We start from the raw sequence: 21071 nt of genomic DNA, 5'->3' as shown, positions 1-21071 counted from the left end.
CAACCTGCAATAAGAAGCTTTTTTCCCCTCAAAAACCTGGTGTTAGAGTACTGGCTTCTAGTGCACCGATCAGCAAGCCCCTTTTGCTTGGTAACAATAGGAATGGTTTAAAGAGGCAATCAGACTTCCCCACTTCAAGGAACCAAATGAATGTCCCTCCTCTCTCACCCCCAATAGATGACAGATTTAGTGTCTGGAGAGGATCTTGGAACTTGGAGAAAGCAGGCAGAGTTAAGAGGGTGGGATCAGATATGAGCGCCATACAGAAAGTTGGAATTACGTCAAAAGTCTGTGTACATAACAGAATGTGGAGAAGTCTGGCTCTCTTTCTCCATCCATCTCCCACAACCCAGGGATCCAGGAAAGTAAGAGTCCTCCTTCTCCCTTTGTATCCCTAAGACATACCACTGAAATTTCAGAACTCTAGGGACAAAGAAAAGATTGTAGGGCTTCCTGACAGAACAAAAATGTGAAACAAAATACATTTAAAATCATGGCTTTGGGCTTCTGAACAGCTACACTGGAAGACAGAGAAAATGGAACAATTCTTCAAAATTCTGAAGGAAAAGTATTTCCAATCTAGAAATCTATACCTAGCCATAATATTTAAATGTGAGAGTAGATTTAAAACAGTTTTTGGACATGGAAACTCTTAAAAATATGGCCTCCTATGTATCCTTTCACATGAAAGATACTGGAGGATGTATTCTACTAAGAGAAGAGAAAGACACAGAATGCCCAAAACAGAATCTGACATATGAGAAAGGCAAAGGCTTAGAATGGATGCCATGTGAACTGAAATAGGTCAGGAGTATCTAGGAGAGAGATCTCCAAAAACATGTATGTCATGTGTCTAAATGTACTAAGAAAATATTTAAAAACTAAACACAGTTTTGGGTTGAATTGGTGGTTAAAAACAGAAAACTAAACAAACAAAAAAGACAAAAATCATTAATTCCAGAAAGAAAAAAAAAATGTGCATGAAAGGAAAACTAATCATGGTATATTCCCCTGCTTGGATGTGAAAGTGTTCATGTGTTAATAATGATGTAAACACCCAAAAGTGAGCAAACCGAAGTTATGACATAACTATATTGGAAGCATTAAGGAAGGAAAGGTACATGCACACGTGCATGAATGTGTATCTATTTGTCCTTTGGGTCAGCACAGAATCAAAAGACAATGCCTAAAATGGAAATTTACCATTCTTGACTGATACAGATGAAAAGGATAAAATACAGAGTTAAGGAATGGATAAATGGGATGGATGAGCGGAGTGGGGGACTGCCTTTTTTTGTTAAGTAGACCTACAAGGTTTTTAAAACTCTTAAGTGTGATAAAAAAAACACTTTGAAATCAAAAATATAGAAAACCTATTAGCACTCATGCTATCCTTTGACATGTAGCATGATTTAAATGTAGAAAATGACTACTGAAAATTTGATAAGTAGTACTTTTTTAGAACACATGCAAAAGCTCCATGAAAGCAAAAAAATGTTAATTATGGTTGCATTATTTTCCCTTGTTATTAAGCTATGATTTATCATCAAAGTATATGTTATATATCAGCTCCAAGAACAAAATATTTAGGTTAAAAATTCTCACTAATAATTTGCAAAAGGGTAAGTTAACATCACTAGGGTATGTTCACACTACCTTTTAATAAATTGTTGTATTTGTCCCACCTTGCAGCTGAGGAACCTTGCATCCAAGATAACAATTTCATCACCTTGAATTTATTTATCTTTCAGTGAGCTCACAACATTTTAAAATTGTCAGTTACTTTAATCAGCAAATGAATTACTAATTTTTAATTCAAGCCCGTATACAGAACTCTGTTTTAAACAACAGATAAAGCAGTTGCAGGAAAGTTAAATGACTGTATTAAAATCTAAGTTCTGATCAGTATCACTAGCAAAGTCAAAAAATCTGCAAATTCAAATTTACTGCTCATTCATTACATTCCACTTCAAATGAGTCACAGATTAATGGGCTATCATGTCCTCCTCCTGTTTTTAATTAATATCTTATTTTGCAGTCTAAATAAGAGTATTCCATATCCTCATATGAAAGGCTTTTCATTTGCTAAGTACACAAATAACTGGAATGGTTGTATGTTTAATATGTGAATAATCTAAGCATACAGATGTTTAGTAGATGAAAACCACTTTGGTTTTTGTTTGTTTTTGTTTTGAGATGGATTCTCACTCTGTTATCCAGGCTGGAGTGCAGGGGCATAATCTCGGCTCACTGCAACCTCTGCCTCCTGGGTTCAAGCGATTCTCTTGCCTCAGCCTCCCGAGGATTACAGGCACATACCACCATGCTTGGCTAAATTTTTGTATTTTTAATAGAGACAGGGTTTCACCATTCTAGCCAGGCTGGTCTCAAACTCCTGACCTCAAGTGATATGCCTACCTTGGCCTCCCAAAGTGCTGGGATTACAGGCGTGAGCCACCACACCTGCCTGAAAACCATTTTGAAATGTTCTTTTTATAGCTTTTATTTCTGTTTGGAGATATTTTTATTATTACTATTTTTGTAATTAGGTGAATTTTAGGTTTTTTCATAAGCTTTATTTGGAGATTTTTAAATAAGTGATACTCAGTAAAAATAAAACCTTAACAAGTATGAGAATTTGGTCAGACAACTATATCGTTATAATGTTACCTAATGGACAAATTACTAATAACTAGATTTAGAAAAATTAGATTCAGAGTTCACTAATCATGCAAACATGGGATATTATCATCCACTTGTAAAAGAAACATTTTAAGGTAATTATAAATACGAATTTCAATAAGAAGTGAGCCAATCTCTGATAATCTTTAAAAAAAAAAAAAACATAAGTCTTTACCTTGAAACCTAACTTGACCAAGTCATGTCGTTTTAAGGCAGCATGAGTACAGGTCATAGCAATAATTTTGGCTTCTTTCACTAAAAGGTATTTAGATCTGTCCAGTCCACTTCGAAGCAATTCAGAGGCTCTGAATTCCTATGGAAATGAGGAGCAATGAAAGATAATTTTAGGAAAATGGAGTTTTGCACATAACTATATAATCCAATCAGACTTAATTCCTGAGAAATTAACATACATATATTATAAACTAAGCCTAATGAATTATAATTCTGTTCATTATGATATGAGTACTAACTGAGTTCAAATAGTAGCTGAAATAAAAGTTACAATTCAAACGTTTTTATGTGTAAGGTAAAATATGTACAACATAAACAAGAACACTGAATAAAATTCAATGATCCTTGTACCTGTATCACTCAACGTCCCTCCAGGAAAATAGAAATGATTTCAAGTACTCATATCAAAGGAAATTTTAGCAAGAAACTGGTTATACAAGTGATAGAGTAACTATAATGGTAATGTAACTTAGAAATTACAGACAGCAGCAGTCACCATGATCCCTAGACTAGAAAGAATAAAGGTAGGAAGTGGTATTATCAGAGCCCAGGGACTGTAGTCACACAAAAAAGCTGGAACCCCAAGTTTTTCCAGGAGAAACTGGAGTCATGAAAGAGGTGGAACCCAAGGTAGAGGGAACTGATGAAGAAATACCTTGGCACTCTCTCATTGGCTATACTAAGCAAGAAGTCAGCTGACATAGGAAGCTGGGAAATTAAACCTGCAAGGGTAAGTCAGAACATCAACCATGGCAGAGGATCCCCAACAGAGCAGAAAAGGGTATGGACAATAGATGGATATGACGGGCAAACAAGTCAAACCAGAGTACCCAATGTCAGGTTTCATAAAATCTGAGCCTTACCAATACTTCTTTCAAACTTTTTTTTAACATTTCTGTTTTGTTTTTTAAATAATTAAAGTATTACAGATATAGGTGAGGTACCCTGTATAACCTTCTGCCTACTCCCTCCCAAGGCAGCTATTATTATGAATTGAGTATGTTTTTATTCTTTCACTTTGTGTTTATCTAACCATAAACATAATACATTTATTATTCTGTACTTACCATCCATCCATCTAACCATATACATTTCAATATTTACTGAACGTATACTACGTGCCTGATACAGTTCTAGGAAGTGGGTATATAATCACATCTAAAAGACACAAAGACAAGAAACAATGTCCCTGATTTTTCTACCTTTCTACCTGAAAATTTAATGCTAAATTTTCTTACTGAGGAATCTGAGCCTGAATGTGATCCCTTTACAGGACCGCTGTAGTTTTTCAATGATGCTTGCTATCTATTTTTGCAATGATGATTCTGCAGTGATGTGGCAAAAACTAGGAGACATATCCAGGGGGTGCTGGGTTCCAGACATATTCTCTGTTCCCATTGTGTAGCTATGACTCATTTCACTTTAATAATCGGAATCAATCATCCTGGTTACTACAGCAACCCCACTATTTTACTGATCAAGAGGCATACAGGACTTAGAATGGCCACATGGCAGTCTCAAATTCCAATTCAAAGAAGCATTATTGAATTTCTTGATGGAAGCATTCCTTTCTCAAAAATACTAAGACCTTTACATCAGGAAAGCCAGAATGAAGATCCAATTTATATCTTACTTAAAATTAACAATCTAATTTCTAAGATTTGAATATTTCAGGCCGGGTGTGGCGGCTCACACCTGTAATCCCAGCACTTTGGGAGGCAGAGGCAAGCAGATAACTTGAGGTCAGGAGTTCAAGACCAGCCTGGCCAACATGGTGAAACCCTGTCTCTACTAAAAACACAAAAATTAGCTGGGCAAGGTGGTGTGCACCCGTAATCCCAGCTGCTCGGGAGGCTGAGGCAGAAGAATCACCTGAACCTGGGAGGTGGAGGTTGCAGTGAGTCAAGCTCGTGCCACTGCACTCCAGCCTGGGCAACAGGGCAAGACTCCGTCTCAAAAAAAAAAAAAAAAGTTTTGAATATTTCACATTTACTTAAAAAAAAAAAAGCAAATTAAAAACCATTATAGTTCAAAGAACTTGAGAATCCTTACCTCAAGCTGAGTAAAGATTTTCTTAATATGCCTGAAACATCCTTCAGCAATTTCCATGTCTTCTTCGTAAGATCTTCCTTTAAAAATGGGTTGAGGAGCATTTGCAAAGTATTCATGGAAAGGGAAGAAAGTGGAGACTTCTGTAACATCTGGCAACGTACTACCTTTATTTTTCACTTTGCTGATATACTCTTCCCAACGAGACATCACCTGTAGAAAAAGGGACTTGAGGTTAACTGCCACCTAATTACGAGTTTTAAAGCATAAAATAAATAAACCTTATAAAAACAAGATCTGCTATGTGAAAAAGAAAAAAAAGAAATTCAATCTTTGATCCAATGTAAGTATTCTTCATTCCTGTAACTGACAGATTGCTCTTCTGTTATAAAAGTAACCTTGTCTTTGGAGAAAAAAAGGCTCTTTAATAACAAATTTCTACAAACTGGAAAGAGCCTCAACGTCATCTTATGGAACTCTAACTCAGACAGTTCAGATTCTCCACGTAACTCAAGATAGTTTATTACTAATGCTTAAAAGAAATGTAAAGGAAAGAAAGCTCTCTGGACAAAGAAATTTCACATTTTTTTCATCTCTGTTTCTCTCCATATATGGTAAGTTCAGTTTTAGCAGCTTTTTAATCAATTTGGCACTTGTCAACCCTTCTCCCAGATTTTTAGAACATTTATAAAGAACGTGTGGTTAAGCTGAGTGTATATTTGAAAGCTTATGACTTTTGTGATTATACTTCAATTACTTTGTATAATGTTAGCTATGCCTCTAACAGCCATTTACTATTTAACCTCAATTTCTGTAACTCTCCCAGGTTTTTCTGTTATAGTCTCAGTATTTCACAAAAGTGTAGTCCTTAGGCAAAATATCTGAGGAGCTAAATAAAAATGTGGATTCCTGGATTCCACCTCTATTGAATGAGAGAGCTATAGGAACAAGGGCTAGGGAATTTAACTTTCCCGATATGATTCTTAAATGTTGAAAATTGCCTATTTACACTGTGAAGCCTCAAGTTCATTTTTCCCAAATTTATTACATAAATCTTCATAATTTATAGGTTATTTTCCCCACTTTTAAACATTGTTTTCACTGAAAGCCAAGTAATTTTCTGTGTCAAAAAAGCATTTAAGCATGATCTTTACTCCTTTATGCAAATCCTAAACAGTCTTGAATCTAATGAAGACTATATTAGGTATTTTCCCTGCTTCACAAGAAACCATGAAAGTTATTCATTTTGAATGGACTTAACTGCTTTGTGATATCCACTTACAATAAGCTTACAATATTATAATTTGTATCTAAAATATATAATTGGCATTAGAACAAAGAGAACAAATAGTTATACAAAAATCTTCATTATCCAATTATGTCCTAGTCCATTTAAAATTATTAGTAATACAACTAACGATTAAAGTTTAGTTTTATTCACTTTATTTGGCTATTTCTCATTGGTTCGCATACTTCCAAAATTAACCCTAACAAAAGTAAAAATACACCTTTCTATTGAAGTCAGAAGCCTTTAACTTCAAGACCCACTGTGCAATTAGTTGTAATACACAATTTATTTCTGGAAATTTGAAAGAAGAATAAGTTTTCCTTCATTAGCTGATTAATGTATACAATAAAAGTTAACTATACTTTGTTGCCACTGGGTAGCTAGAATATTTATTTAGTTGTATTTCTACAGTAAAAAATGAAAAAAGAGTAACCAGAACTTCGTCAACAGAAAGAAAAAAATGTAAAAATTAGCAACACTGGTCTTTCACAGAATGAGTCATCAAGCAAAGTTATTTAGCAAAGAAAATTGAAGATAATACAAAATACACTTAACATTCATAAATATAGCTTTTGCAATACCATATATTCTAATCTACTCAAAAAAATAAGCTTTCATGAAGGATCACAAGAACTCATTCCAGCTTCCAATTGGGGTTCATATTATGATGAAGTATGATTCAAAAAACCTTATTATCTTACCTGGTATAAGAAGAAATAGCCTGCAGTTTCACAGGTATATGAGGCATCTCCTGGAACCCCTAGACTCTTTTGCAATCGTTTGACTTCTTCTAAAAGTTCTATTCTTCGAGCCAGAACATAATTAACTCTTCCATACCTAGACATTTCAATTAGGCAAAATGGCAAAACTGTAATAAAGAGACTTTGAAGGAAACAAGCAGCAAAATTCAAGAAAATCATAATAGTAAAAAAGGGGAGAAAAAACTAGAAGATATGGCTTCTATTTAACTACTGATGGTAGTTCTTGGGTTACTTTACTCTAAAAGCTACTTAGAGTAGGCCGGGCACGGTGGCTCATGCCTGTAATCCCAGCACTTTGGGAGGCCGAGGCGGGCAGATCATGAGGTCAGGAGATCGAGACCATTGTGGCTAACATGGTGAAACCCTGTCTCTACTAAAAATACAAAAAAATTAGCCAGGTGTGGTGGCACACGCCTGTAGTCCCAGCTATTTGGGAGGCTGAGACAGAAGAATGGCATGATCCAGGGAGGTAGAGCTTGCAGTGAGCCGAGACTGCGCCACTGCACTCCATCCTGGGCAACAGAGCAAGACGCTGTCTCAAAAAAAAAAAAAAAAACTACTTAGAGTATACTCTATGGACCAGCATTGATCTGCAAGGGTGTTTCTGGTCTAGGAGGAGGGAAAACCAACTACATCACTAAATACACCATTTAGTTCAGCTCTCAATCTTTCTTCTCACAATAAGACACTTTCACAAAGAAGAAAGCAGGACAGTGCATTCTGGTGCTAGTTTACTTCATCACAGACCAATAACATATAAGTTCACAAACTGGCTGCTTCAAACAGCACTGTTTTACACTATATAAAAGTAGATTAGATCTAAAGGCTTTGAAAAGTAATTTTAAATGTATTTGATTATCTCTGTCATCTACATATCCCAATACATAGCTTGGAACCCAAACCTAGCAGGTTCATAATGTTTGCTGAATGAGTAAGAAAACTGAAGTTTGGAGAGTACCTCATCCAAAAACACACAGTTAGGGAAGAAAGTAGTGGAACCAGAATTAGATCCCAAATTCTATGCACATTCTTTTCACAACAACACAACAACAAAGGGTCTCCTATAACCCTTTAATGCTTAAAATAAGACTAAACTAATTTAATCAGTCACTATTGTTCCCATGTTTAAAGACTCAACAAAAGAAGTCATGTTCCTAGCTGTATGTAGTTCAGAGATTCACATTTGAGGTAGCAAGGGATGATTAAGAATAAAAACCGAGTTCTAAAACATGATCTATGTTTTAAAGAATTTTTCAACTTGGAAGAATATAAACATTATGGCAGATAACTTTTTTCTGCTTGCTTATGTGTAGTTTAAACTTTTATCTACAATGAACACTTTGTAAATGACAAAAAAATCAGGAATGCTTATAGACTCTGTTAATAAAATGCCAAAATTCTTGTGAAGTAATGTTAAACTTAAAAAGCAATAGACAGACCAGGCACGGTGGCTCACGCCTGTAATCCCAGCACTTTGGGAGGCCGAGGCAGGCAGATCACTTGAGGTCAGGAGTTCAAGATTACCCTGGCCAAGATGGCAAAACCCCGTCTCTACTAAAAATACAAAAACTAGCCGAGTGTGGTGGTGGGCACCTGTAATCCCAGCTACTTGGGAGGCTGGGGCACAAGAATCCCTTGAACCCAGGAGGCAGAGGTTACAGTGAACTGAGATCACACCACTACACTCCAGCCTGGGTGACAAAGAGTGAGACTCTGTCTCAAAAAAAAAAAAAAATAAATAAATAAATACATAAATACATAAAAGCAATATACAGTACAATTAAACTCTGTACTGTCTGCTCAATTAGTACATTATTACACTTAAAAGATAAAGACCTAATTATTTTTAAAAAGCAACATAAGGTTGGGCACAGTGGCACACGCCTATCATCCTAGCACTCTGGGAGGCCAAGACGGATGTATTGCCTGAGCTCAGGAGTTCGAGACCAGCCTGGGCAACATGGTGAAAACTCGTCTCTACCAAAATACAAAAAAAATCAGCCGGGCATGGTGGCGGGTACCTGTAATCCCAGCTACTCAGGAGGCTAAGGCAGAAGAACTGCTTGAACCCAGGAAGCAGAGGTTGCAGTGAGCTGAGATGATGCCACTGCACAGCACTCCAGCCTGGGCAACAAAGTGAAACTCTGTCTCAAAAAAAAAAAAAAAAGCAACATAAAAATTACAAATAACAGCATTACAGAAAAAGACTAGAGCAAAAAGTTCTTTTAGGATAGTATAACTATGGATAACCACTCCTTCTCTACAACTTCACCAGATTTTACAATTTTTTCTTCAGAGAAAGTGATATTACTTTTATTGTGAAACAACAGTTATGATTTTTCTTTTTAATTGTAAGAGAGAAAGAATATGTCCAATCAAATATGCAAACTAACAATATCTAGGTTATGTGTCAGAAGAAAAAAGTATATTTTCTTCTAACAAATTTGGTGGTACCTGAAATCATCGTAAAAATTCTACCCCATTCTAATATTCTTTAAAAACTATAAATTCTACTTCAATATAATTGTAATTATAGTCAAATATTCTATTAGCACCGTCATGGTCACTGAATTCTGAATTATTAGATTTTAGAATCTAACCTACCTTTGTAAGTTGGCTTTAAAATGAGGAAATACTTATGGGATTAATTCAAAAGTATTACTGGATAATCTGAAAATAAGAAATATAGAGCCCTAAATAGCTTATGACATGTTGTTCTTTGCCCTCTGCAACATAGTGACTTTTTAGAAGCTAAGTGTTTGGTAAGCTCTATAACACAAGAACTCAAAATAGATCACATAATAATGTAAAACTCTTTTAATGTCTATGATCAGTTCGTCAAAGATCATGTTTAATAGCCAAAGGCTACATTAAATATGTCCAGCTGTTAATTGTGCTTATTATCTAAAATTGGGCTTTAAAAATGGATTTAAATATAAATAAAATGAGACATAAAGCAACTTTGAAGGAAAACATTAAAATACTAATGACAGAAGAAACCCGACTTGTAAAGTTTTAGTCAGTTACAGTATGTAATATCAGACATAAAGTCCAGCCAAACGGGCAGTAAGGATCTGAAGTTATACTTATGACCCCAAATCTTAAGCTATCATTAATCATTAATTTGCATTTCTTTTTCTTTTTTTGAGACAGAGTCTCGCTCTCGCTCTGTCACTAGGCTGGAGTGCAACAGTGCAATCTCGGCTCACTGCAACCTCTGCCTGCCGGGCTCCAGCGATTCTCCTGCGTCAGCCTCTGGTAATTTCTATTTCAATACATAAATCAACCTCCTAACTGGTATCTAAAATATATGCAAATTAAATACCTGAATAAGATGTGAGAAAGGAACCATTTAAAGTTGTACAGGTTTGAATTGGTAACATTAAAAATTACCTCAATAAATAGAAAGCCAAAGGCAATCTGTAATTTTAAAAAGATTAACAAGATCATCCTCTTCATTAATAAAACTATGTGTTTGAAGACAAAATGGCATAAACATATACAATTGGAACTGAGGGACATCATGACCAGATTTCTAGGTAAACATACAGTCTTAGTAAGTTACATTAGAACCTTTTAGAATTAAGTTTGAGTATTCGTTGCTCTCTTCTTCTTTAATGTAATAAAAGAAATAAGAAGAAAATAAAAAATCCTTTTTTACACTCCCATTTGCCCACCTGCTGAAATCTTTCTCTGTCTCCAGCTCTTCTTCTCCATGGCCAAGACGCAGTAGGTGGCGCTCATCAATGTCTAATGCCATGATTTTCTCAAACAACTGGTTAAGGGCCTAGAGAATAAAGCAAGAAGGGTGATGGCACCTTTAAACGCAGCAAAAACTAGCATTTAGAAAGAATCAAAGTTGAAACACAGAAGGAAATCAACCTTATATTAGGCCATTTATAATTTAATCAAATAATATTTATATTGATTTCTGATATTGCCATCTATGTCTATTTGGCTGTATGGATAACTAGAAACCATAAAACCACCCACCCATTAAACATCTGCTTTTAATTTATGAAACAAGAAAGGCACTGACTCAGATGCTATTTCTTCTAAGTTGTAACGATCCCTAAAATAAACAACCACACTGAGTTTCATTTCATTCAACAGCATTTCCTTGGGTTGCAGAGAACTGAAAAAGTTTTTGCAGTTGGAGAAAGACAGTAAGAAGGCAGTGAGTGTGTAGGTAGAATACATTTAAGAGGACCAGAAGGTGAAAACGTAAATTGCATCTTTTTCAAATCTTAGTCTGAAAGTCTAATGTTCTCAATATAATAAAGAGCAGAGCACTCATTCATTGCAAACTATTCTGATGAAAGTCATTTAAAAGTTATTACTTTCTATCTATGAAATGTTCATAATTAGGGTTCCCTCAAATCCTAGTATTCATTATCTGAACTTCTGCAGTTACAAGGTTTTACAGAAAGGCAAAAGTTTCATAGTATGGAAAGATTCACTAATTAAGGTATTATTTAAAAAAGAGCCGCCATTCAAACATCTCTCCTCACTTATCACTAGTTCAACCCTGTCTGTGAAGTCAACATCCAGTCGTATAAACACCTAGGTTATATAATGTAGATACAGATATCCTTTACCATTGAAATTTCAGCAATCTGAGCTCTGAAACTGAAGAGATTTAACTAACTTTTCAGAAAAATCCCCCACTATCCAAACTCTTGATACTCATCATCCAAAACTCAGCACCCAACACAGCAGATTACATGGTGTTACTCGCTATCCAAACCTTCACTATTCAAACTCAAGAACCACACAGATTTAGAGTAAAAGTAAAAACAAAAAAACAAAAAACAAAAGCCCCACAAACTTACACACTATTATCCCCAAAAAAATGACATGATTTCATTGTGAATTAGAGTGATTTTGGAAAACTACTTGAATTATACATGCAAATGAAGATCTGGCACACAAAACAGTTAACTGAAGGAAAACAATCAATTTGATGGGCATCAAGGGAAATGAGCTGAATGTCAAAAAACCAAGGCAGGTGTTTAGCAAGCAGAGAATTAGGTGTCTATTTTTGCAAATTAATCTTTTCAATGATTGTGCTATACAAATCAATCATAAAGTAGAGGATAACTGTAGAAAGCCATATCAAGGTATGACAAAACAGTAAAAAATATGTTAAAACAACACATGAATTATTCTTTGTTTATTCTAAGAATTTACAATAGGCATATTACAGAACAAATTTTATAAACAGAAGAAAAAAACTTCTTTTCATAATTTGTTTCTTTTATCAAGACAAAGTTCAAATTGATCCCCCTTCAACTCTCACAAATTCAGTATATTGGATGTGTTATGTCCAATATATTATTATGTAGTATGTTATTATATAATTATGTATAACAGATATTCAGTATATTGGATAAGTTTAGTACTTGTAAACTTCAAAATATATAAAAATGTCAGGCAAATGAACTGAACAGTATTAGTTTTAAAACTTTATAAATTAAAAGTTAATGATCACCAGAATAACTGATATTTGGCATTCCAATAACACTTGTTTTTGGAATGCTTCTGTGTATACCAATTCTTTCTAAGACTGGTCAACTGAAGTCACCACTGTTAACATAAACTCCGAGAAAAAACTTTCAGAGGTTTTGACTACCATGTAAATTTCATCATGTGCTTCAGGATGTTCTCAGAGTTGCCTGTATCATTTTATAGCAGATCTAATAAATGTTCATTGTTCTTCCCTCATTTCTGACAGCTTGAGAATGACTAACGTAGAATACACTCCCTTCATGTATTACAGGTGTACATTTCACATGAATTTGAAATTTAATCCAGCATCAATGCACTTTAGACCTTAGTCTTTCAGGAATATTCATTCTACTAAAGGAATAAAAATACTCCCAATAAGAGTTAATGCTTATAGGGGACGGAGCAAGATGGCCGAATAGGAACAGCTCCAGTCTCCAACTCCCAGCCCGAGCGACACAGAAGACCGGTGATTTCTGCATTTTCAACTGAGGTACTGGGGTCATCTCACTAGGCAGTGCCGGACAATCTGTGCTGGTCAGCTGCTGAAGCCCGACCAGTGAGAGCTGAAGCAGGGCAAGGCATCGCCTCACCTGGGAAGCGCAAGGGGGAAGGGAATCCCTTTTCCTAGCCAGGGGAACTGAGACACACAACACCTGGAAAATCGGGTAACTCCCACCCCAATACTGCACTTTAAGCAATCGGGCACACCAGGAGATTATATCCCACACCTGGCCGGGAGGGTCCCACAGCCACGGAGCCTCCCTCATTGCTAGCACAGCAGTCTGCGATCTAACCGCAAGGCAGCAGTGAGGCTGGGGGAGGGGCGCCCGCCATTGCTGAGGCTTAAGTAGGTAAACAAAGCCGCTGGGAAGCTCGACTGGGTGGAGCTCACAGCAGCTCAAGGAAAACTGCCTGTCTCTGTAGACTCCACCTCTGGGGACAGGGCACAGCTAAACAACAACAACAAAAAAAGCAGCAGAAACCTCTGCAGACGCAAACGACTCTGTCTGACAGCTTTGAAGAGAGCAGTGGATCTCCCCACACGGAGGTTGAGATCTGAGAAGGGACAGACTGCCTGCTCAAGTGGGTCCCTGACCCCTGAGTAGCCTCACTGGGAGACATCCCCCACTAGGGGCAGTCTGACACCCCACATCTCACAGCGTGGGGTACACCCCTGAGAAGAAGCTTCCAAAGTAAGAATCAGACAGGTACACTTGCTGTTCAGCAATATTCTATCTTCTGCAACCTCTGCTGCTGATACCCAGGCAAACAGGATCTGGAGTGGACCTCAAACAATCTCCAACAGACCTACAGCTGAGGGTCCTGACTGTTAGAAGGAAAACTATCAAACAGGAAGGACACCTATACCAAAACCCCATCAGTACGTCACCATCATCAAAGACCAGAGACAGATAAAACCACAAAGATGGGGAAAAAGCAGGGCAGAAAAGCTGGAAATTCAAAAAATAAGGGCGCATCTCCCCCTGCAAAGGAGCGCAGCTCATCGCCAGCAACGGATCGAAGCTGGTCAGAGAATGACTATGACGAGATGAGAGAAGAAGGCTTCAGTCCATCAAACTTCTCAGAGCTAAAGGAGGAATTACGTACCCAGCGCAAAGAAACTAAAAATCTTGAAAAAAGAGTGGAAGAATTGATAGCTAGAATAATTAATGCAGAGAAGGTCATAAACGAAATGACAGAGATGAAAACCATGACACGAGAAATACGTGACACATCCACAAGTTTCAGTAACTGACTTGATCAACTGGAAGAAAGAGTATCAGCGATTGAGGATCAAATGAATGAAACGAAGCGAGAAGAGAAACCAAAAGAAAAAAGAAGAAAAAGAAATGAACAAAGCCTACAAGAAGTATGGGATTATGTAAAAAGACCAAATCTACGTCTGATTGGGGTGCCTGAAAGTGAGGGGGAAAATGGAACCAAGTTGGAAAACACTCTTCAGGATATCATCCAGGAGAACTTCCCCAACCTAGTAGGGCAGGCCAACATTCACATTCAGGAAATACAGAGAACGCCACAAAGATACTCCTCGAGAAGAGCAACTCCAAGACACATAATTGCCAGATTCACCAAAGTTGAAATGAAGGAAAAAATCCTAAGGGCAGCCAGAGAGAAAGGTCGGGTTACCCACAAAGGGAAGCCCATCAGACTAACAGCAGATCTCTCAGCAGAAACTCTACAAGCCAGAAGAGAGTGGGGGCCAATATTCAACGTTCTTAAAGAAAAGAATTTTAAACCCAGAATTTCATATCCAGCCAAACTAAGTTTCATAAGTGAAGGAGAAATAAAATCCTTTACAGATAAGCAAATGCCTAGAGATTTTGTCACCACCAAGCCTGCCTTACAGGAGACCCTGAAGGAAGCCCTAAACATGGAAAGGAACAACCGGTACCAGCCATTGCAAAAACATGCCAAAATGTAAAGACCATCGAGGCTAGGAAGAAACTGCATCAACTAACGGGCAAAATAACCAGTTAATATCATAATGGCAGGATCAAGTTCACACATAACAATATTAACCTTAAATGTAAATGGACTAAATGCTCCAATTAAAAGACACAGACTGGCAAACTGGATAGAGTCAAGACCCATCAGTCTGCTGTATTCAGGAGACCCATCTCACATGCAGAGACACACATAGGCTCAAAATAAAGGGATGGAGGAAGATCTACCAAGCAAATGGAGAACACAAAAAAGCAGGGGTTGCAATACTAGTCTCTGATAAAACAGACTTTAAACCATCAAAGATCAAAAGAGACAAGGCCATTACATAATGGTGAAGGGATCAATTCAACAGGAAGAGCTAACTATCCTAAATATATATGCACCCAATACAGGAGCACCCAAATTCATAAAGCAAGTCCTTAGAGACTTACAAAGAGACTTAGACTCCCATACAATAATAATGGGAGACTTCAACACTCCACTGTCAACATTAGACAGATCAACGAGACAGAAAGTTAACAAAGATATCCAGGAATTGAACTCATCTCTGCACCAAGCGGACCTAATAGACATCTATAGAACTCTCCACCCCAAATCAACAGAATATACAATCTTCTCAGCACCACATCGCACTTATTCCAAAATTGACCACATAATTGGAAGTAAAGCACTCCTCAGCAAATGTAAAAGAACAGAAATTATAACAAACTGTCTCTCAGACCACAGTGCAATCAAACTAGAACTCAGGACTAAGAAACTCAATCAAAACCGCTCAACTACATGGAAACTGAACAGCCTGCTCCTGAATGACTACTGGGTACATAACGAAATGACGGCAGAAATAAAGATGTTCTTTGAAACCAATGAGAACAAAGATAAACATACCAGAATCTCTGGGACACATTTAAAGCAGTGTGTAGAGGGAAATTTATAGCACTGAATGCCCACAAGACAAAGCTGGAAAGATCTAAAACTGACACTCTAACATCACAATTAAAAGAACTAGAGAAGCAAGAGCAAACACATTCAAAATCTAGCAGAAGGCAAGAAATAACTAAGATCAGAGCAGAACTGAAGGAGATAGAGACACAAAAAACCCTCCAAAAAATCAATGAATCCAGGACTTGGTTTTTTGAAAAGATCAACAAAATTGACAGACCGCTAGCAAGACTAATAAAGAAGAAAAGAGAGAAGAATCAAATAGACGCAATAAAAAATGATAAAGGGGATATCACCACCGACCCCACAGAAATACAAACTACCATCAGAGAATACTATAAACACCTCTACGCAAATCAACTAGAAAATCTAGAAGAAATGGATAATTTCCTGGACACTTACACTCTTCCAAGACTAAACCTGGAAGAAGTTGAATCCCTAAATAGACCAATAGCAGGCTCTGAAATTGAGGCAATAATTAATAGCCTATCAACCAAAAAAAGTCCAGGACCAGATGGATTCACAGCTGAATTCTACCACAGGTACAAGGAGGAGCTGGTACCATTCCTTCTGAAACTATTCCAATCAATAGAAAAAGAGGGAATCCTCCCTAACTCATTTTATGAGGCCAACATCATCCTCATACCAAAGCCTGGCAGAGACACAACAAAAAAAGAGAATTTTAGACTAATATCCCTGATGAACATCGATGCAAAAATCCTCAATAAAATACTGGCAAACCAGATTCAGCAGCACATCAAAAAACTTATCCACCATGATCAAGTGGGCTTCATCCCTGGGATGCAAGGCTGGTTCAACATTCGCAAATCAATAAATGTAATCCAGCATATAAACAGAACCAAAGACAAGAACCACATGATTATCTCAATAGATGCAGAAAAGGCTTTTGACAAAATTCAATAGCCCTTCATGCTAAAAACGCTCAATAAATTCGGTATTGATGGAACGTACCTCAAAATAATAAGAGCTATTTATGACAAACCCACAGCCAATATCATACTGAATGGGCAAAAACTGGAAAAATTCCCTTTGAAAACTGGCACAAGACAGGGATGCCCTCTCTCACCGCTCCTATTCAACATAGTGTTGCAAGTTCTGGCTAGGGCAATCAGGCAAGAGAAAGAAATCAAGGGTATTCAGTTAGGAAAAGAAGAAGTCAAATTGTCCCTGTTTGCAGATGACATGATTGTATATTTAGAAAACCCCATTGTCTCAGCCCAAAATCTCCTTAAGCTGATAAGCAACTTCAGCAAAGTCTCAGGATACAAAATTAATGTGTAAAAATCACAAGCATTCTTATACACCAGTAACAGACAAACAGAGAGCCAAATCAGGAATCAACTTCCATTCACAATTGCTTCAAAGAGAATAAAATACCTAGGAATCCAACTTACAAGGGATGTCAAGGACCTCTTCAAGGAGAACTACAAACCACTGCTCAGTGAAATCAAAGAGGACACAAACAAATGGAAGAACATACCATGCTCATGGATAGGAAGAATCAATATCGTGAAAATGGCCACACTGCCCAAGGTTATTTATAGATTCAATGCCATCCCCATCAAGCTACCAATGAGTTTCTTCACAGAATTGGAAAAAACGGCTTTAAAGTTCATATGGAACCAAAAAAGAGCCCGCATTGCCAAGACAATCCTAAGTCAAAAGAACAAAGCTGGAGGCATCACGCTACCTGACTTCAAACTATACTACAAGGCTACAGTAACCAAAACAGCATGGTACTGGTACCAAAACAGAGATATAGACCAATGGAACAGAACAGAGTCCTCACAAATAATACCACACATCTACAGCCATCTGATCTTTGACAAACCTGAGAGAAACAAGAAATGGGGAAAGGATTCCCTATTTAATAAATGGTGCTGGGAAAATTGGCTAGCCATAAGTAGAAAGCTGAAACTGGATCCTTTCCTTACTCCTTATACGAAAATTAATTCAAGATGGATTAGAGACTTAAATGTTAGACCTAATACCATAAAAACCCTAGAAGAAAACCTAGGGATTACCATTCAGGACATAGGCATGGGCAAGGACTTCATGTCTAAAACACCAAAAGCAACGGCAGCAAAAGCCAAAATTGACAAATGGGATCTAATTAAACTAAAGAGCTTCTGCACAGCAAAAGAAACTACCATCAGAGTGAACAGGCAACCTACAGAATGGGAGAAAATTTTTGCAATCTACTCATCTGACAAAGGGCTGATATCCAGAACCTACAAAGAACTCAAACAAATTTACAAGAAAAAAACAAACAACCCCATCAAAAAGTGGGCAAAGGATATGAACAGACATTTCTCAAAAGAAGACATGCATACAGCCAACAGACACACGAAAAAATGCTCATCACTGGCCATCAGAGAAATGCAAATCAAAACCACAATGAGATACCATCTCACACCAGTTAGAATGCAATCATTAAAAAGTCAGGAAACAACAGGTGCTGGAGAGGATGTGGAGAAATAGGAATACTTTTACACTGTTGGTGGGATTGTAAAACTAGTTCAACCATTATGGAAAACAGTATGGCAATTCCTCAAGGATCTAGAACTAGATGTACCATATGACCCAGCCATCCCACTACTGGGTGTATACCCAAAGGATTATAAATCATGCTGCTATAAAGACACATGCGCCGGGCGCGGTGGCTCAAGCCTGTAATCCCAGCACTTTGGGAGGCCGAGACGGGCAGATCACGAGGTCAGGAGATCGAGACCATCCTGGCTAACACGGTGAAACCCCGTTTCTACTAAAAAAATACAAAAAACTAGCCGGGCGACGTGGCGGGTGCCTGTAGTCCCAGCTACTCGGGAGGCTGAGGCGGGAGAATGGCGTAAACCCGGGAGGCAAGCTTGCAGTGAGCTGAGATCCGGCCACTGCACTCCAGCCTGGGCGACAAAGCGAGACTCTGTCTCAAAAAAAAAAAAAAAAAGACACATGCACACGTATGTTTATTGCGACACTATTCACAATAGCAAAGACTTGGAATCAACCCAAATGTCCATCTGTGACAGACTGGATTAAGAAAATGTGGCACATATACACCATGGAATACTATGCAGCCATAAAAAAGCATGAGTTTGCGTCCTTTGTAGGGACATGGATGCAGCTGGAAACCATCATTCTTAGCAAACTATCACAAGAACAGAAAACCAAACACCGCATGTTCTCACTCATAGGTGGGAACTGAACAATGACATCACTTGGACACGGGAAGGGGAACATCACACACCGGGACCTATCATGGGGGTGGCGGGGGGAGGGATTGCATTGGGAGTTATACTTGATATAAATGACGAATTGATGGGTGCTGATGAATTGATGGGTGCAGCACACCAACATGGCACAAGTATACATATGTAACAAACCTGCACGTTATGCACATGTACCCTAGAACTTAAAGTATAATAATAAAAAATAAAAATAAAAAAAACAGTTAATGCTTATAAATCTCAAAGTAAAAGCTCTAGTTTAGTGTAGAAGAAAGGAAAAAAATGGCAATTTAATTTAATCCAAATATCTAACCATATATCCAAATATAGTCTTAGCTTTTTCACATTACGACCCTCTCCAGTAGAAATAAAAGATTGCTTTTATGTATCTCTCAGTGTTGTCTCATTACAAGCAGTGATAATCCAAGAGTAGCTCAAAAGGAGATACTCCTCAACTTACAATGGGGTTACATTCCAATAAACCTATCAAAAGTTGAAAATCTCCTAAGTTGAAAATACATTTAACACACCTAACCTACTGAACACCACGGCTTAGCCTAGCCTATGTAAAACATACTCATAACACATATATTAGCCTATACCTGAGCAAAATCATCTAACACAGTGTGCCTATTTTATACTGAAATGTGGACTATCTCATATAATATATTAAATAGTGAAATAAGAATGACAAACAGAATGGTTGTATGGGTACCTGAACTACAATTTCTACTGAATTCATATTGTTTTCACACCACCATAAAGTCAAAATATTATAGATCAGAATAAAAGTCGAACCAAAAGTCAGGAACCAACTATACCAATTAGCTTTTTCTGGTATTCTGTAGTACCCATGATCAGATTTTCATACAAGGAGAAACCATCTATTAATACATTCATTTCATGAATCCCCTGCTCCTTCCTTGTTAGGAACAAGTGCTCAATGCCGCAAGGAAGAACTAGCACTCAGACAAAAAGTTTTCTCAGCAAGGCAATTTACTTCTGCAGGTGGGTGCTACCTGCGTCAGTCACGTTCACAAGAGCACACGGAACAAAGGAGAGAAGGGTTTTTACTCCTAACGCAACCCCTATATCTGTGTCCTTTCCCCATTGGCTGGAGTAAGACTGCACAATCTAAACTACCCTGATTGGCTAAAACGTAAGGTTTTCTAGATATGGTCACTGTGTGACGGGGAAGCAAGGGAGACGAGGGGGTCCTCATGGGAAACTAGGAGCTAATGCATTCCCAAGTAAGGGAGAGAATGTGAGCCACAAACCGGCTGAGACTTAGGCATGCCAGAATATGTTAAGGAACACGTAGGCCAGGCTCAGAAAAATGGAGAACAAAGAATGAAGAAACTAGATTTCTTGAAGAGGAACTTATTGTATCCCACCCTTACCTCCCCCTCAACCCCTAACCTGTATGCACACACGCACGCGTGCGCACGCGCGTGCACACACACACACACACACACACACACATACGGAGTCATTTACCTGATTGGAATGAGTAACAATTAGAGTCCTCTGTTCTGGGAAATTGTGGTAGATGTTAGATATGATCTGAACTGCCACATCTGTTTTGCCTGTACCAGGTGGGCCCACAACCTAAAAAGAAGATGAACACATAGCAAACTACTAAGTCATCACAGTTATCACACATTGTAAGAAAATGTGAAGTACAGACCTGAAAGATAAAATTAACAAATTCAGTAGATGGGTCCAATAACAGAATGAACAAGATAGAGGAAGAGCTGGTGAACTCTGAGATAGATCAGGAAGCTACACAGAAAAAAAGATTGAAAAAAATAGAGACTCATGAATCTATAGAACAACATTAACAAGTCTAACACTCATGTCAACAAATTCTAAGGAGAGGAAAAAGAGTATGGCATA

General features: G+C 37.6%; 1 protein-coding gene across 4 annotated transcripts in view; it reads right to left on the bottom strand.

The window, feature by feature from the left end:
- The window catches only part of AQR (aquarius intron-binding spliceosomal factor), a 128278-nt gene that overhangs the window by 29208 nt on the left and 77999 nt on the right, over positions 1 to 21071 (bottom strand). For all 4 annotated transcript variants that reach the window (XM_030930699.1, XM_030930700.1, XM_030930701.1 and 1 more), the window contains 5 exons: positions 20673 to 20783; positions 10692 to 10801; positions 6955 to 7090; positions 4969 to 5178; positions 2858 to 2995 (listed from right to left, as the gene is read on the bottom strand). In XM_030930699.1, the coding sequence (XP_030786559.1) occupies positions 2858 to 2995; positions 4969 to 5178; positions 6955 to 7090; positions 10692 to 10801; positions 20673 to 20783 (705 nt within the window). The remainder of the gene's footprint in view (positions 1 to 2857; positions 2996 to 4968; positions 5179 to 6954; positions 7091 to 10691; positions 10802 to 20672; positions 20784 to 21071) is intronic.

The sequence above is a fragment of the Rhinopithecus roxellana genome, chromosome 5 (assembly GCF_007565055.1).
Source record: "Rhinopithecus roxellana isolate Shanxi Qingling chromosome 5, ASM756505v1, whole genome shotgun sequence".
NCBI lineage: Eukaryota > Metazoa > Chordata > Mammalia > Primates > Cercopithecidae > Rhinopithecus > Rhinopithecus roxellana.
The sequence above is the reverse complement of the archived record's forward strand: the minus strand, read 5'-3'. Positions and strand labels throughout refer to the sequence as shown.